The following is a 1,784-nucleotide window of genomic DNA, read 5'->3' as shown; positions in this document are numbered from 1 at the left end:
GTCATTTCTCTCTGGAGAAAAATAAATCTATCGTTGGCCGCCCTGTCGCTGCGAGCACGCACACTTCTTTTGTTTCCCTTTTTTTGCGCGACGGAGCAACGAGGGGTCAACCCTAGAGTACGTGCAAGATGGCGGAAAAAAACCACCGGTTGTTTATTTTGGGTTTCGAAAAAACAACAACAAAAGCTGCCAAACGGAAAGTCATTTCGTACGATCACATCAAGGCTTCTCGCCTACAGGTACATCATTTCCCGATGGTGATCAAAGCAAGCTGATCATCCTCACCACCACCACCACCATCACATGAACTCCACTGAAAACCGCAAAAGCTCAATGTTTCCAGCCTAGCCAGCTGGCCCTTTTGCTCTTCTTCTTGCCGTCCTTCTTGACCGCAGCCGTCGTCAACAAACTTCGACAGTAGCAGATGCTCTCCACCCTGGTATTGGCCACGCAGCGACTCTGCTCGTTGTACCGGTCCAGGCGGATGATGCTGCTGATGACGGAGATGGAGGATGGGTCCAGCCAACTTCCACTGCTCTTATTCGCTTTTGAAGGCCTCAGCGTTCCCTGGAGGAGCATCTCCACGGAGCCCTTGCTCGGCTTCAGGCGGATCCGCATAAAGAACCGGCGTCTGGAGCCAGCCGTTGAATTGCCGCCTCCACGTTTCGAAGACTTCAAAGGAGCCAGCTCTCCGGACATCTTCGCCTTCAGAACGGTGTCCAGCGACAGTTCGGCGCACTTGGCTTTGAACGGCTTCAGCCGTCCATTGAGGTAGTCGACCATGTACCCCGAGAGTGGCTTCAAAATCTTCTGCTCCTTGAGCACCGAGAAGGGGCCACAGGTGCAGTACTCGTCGGGAATGCCCGCCTGCTCGCAGGTTCGATTCAGCGGGATGGGCGAGAAGAGCGAGTGCCCGTACTTCTCATCCCTCGGCGGCTCCTCATCTAGAAGATGTCTCAGCGTCGCGTGGACATCAAACTGACTCGTCAGCCGACGAGTGTTCAGCCGGAAGATGGCTCGAAGCTGCTCGGAGTCCTGCCACCGCCCCCGCTCATCCTTCAGCCTCATCATCTGGGGAAGACGGAAGAACATGAAGGGCATCCGTGACTCCTGGAAGCCGCTGTCCGTCTGGACGATCTTCCCGAAGCGAATCCCGTGGTCAGAGTAGAAGATTATGAGCGTGTCATTGTGGAGGTGCTCGGCGAAGATCCGCCTCATGAAGCGAGTCATCGGCCCGTCCGCATACTGGGCGTAGTTGAAGTGATCATGCGAGATGGCGCCCATGTGGATGAAGGTAAGGAAGCGGCTCTTCCGCTCCCGGAAGGCCCGCATCTGGTCCAGCAGGAAGTCGTAGTAGAGCTCCATCTCCAGGCGGTCCTTGTAGCAGTAGCCATTCTTCATGTCCTTGTAGACGAGAATATTCACCGGGCGCATCAGATATTCGAGCGGTTGCTGCTTTCCGAAGCCATTCTTCTGGTGGTACGTCCACAGACTACGTAAGCAAACAGATAGAAAAAAAATGTTAGAAGTTTCGAAAAAGCTTCCAAACAAACAAACAAACTCCTCACCCCCAGTTGGGCATGTTCTCAATGTAGGTGGTCAGGTAGCCGGCCGCGGAGAAGTTCTTGAAGATCAGCGGAACGTCGTCCATCTTCAGCGAGCGCGGCAGCGAGTTGCTGATGCTCCAACCGGGCCGGCCGGTGAACATGCCAATCAGATTGGGGAAGGTGTTGTCGCCGATCTTCTGCAGCCCGTAGAGAGGGCCCTCGAAGTTGCCCTCCTCC

General features: G+C 54.9%; 1 protein-coding gene across 1 annotated transcript; it reads right to left on the bottom strand.

The window, feature by feature from the left end:
* Window positions 1-625: 625 nt before the first annotated feature.
* LOC108356258 (uncharacterized) lies at window positions 626-1,651 on the bottom strand (the record flags this gene model as incomplete). Its single annotated transcript, XM_017607376.1, has 2 exons — window positions 1,569-1,651; window positions 626-1,492 (listed from the first exon to the last, which is right to left on the bottom strand). Coding segments are annotated over exons 1-2 (950 nt in total), but the record flags the coding sequence as incomplete, so codon positions are not given.
* Between the last annotated feature and the right edge of the window lie 133 nt (window positions 1,652-1,784).

Source organism: Rhagoletis zephyria, unplaced genomic scaffold (assembly GCF_001687245.7).
Source record: "Rhagoletis zephyria isolate East Lansing unplaced genomic scaffold, Rhagoletis_zephyria_1.1 Rzeph_scaffold_56103, whole genome shotgun sequence".
Lineage (NCBI taxonomy): Eukaryota > Metazoa > Arthropoda > Insecta > Diptera > Tephritidae > Rhagoletis > Rhagoletis zephyria.
This window is presented reverse-complemented; position numbering and strand designations above follow the sequence as displayed.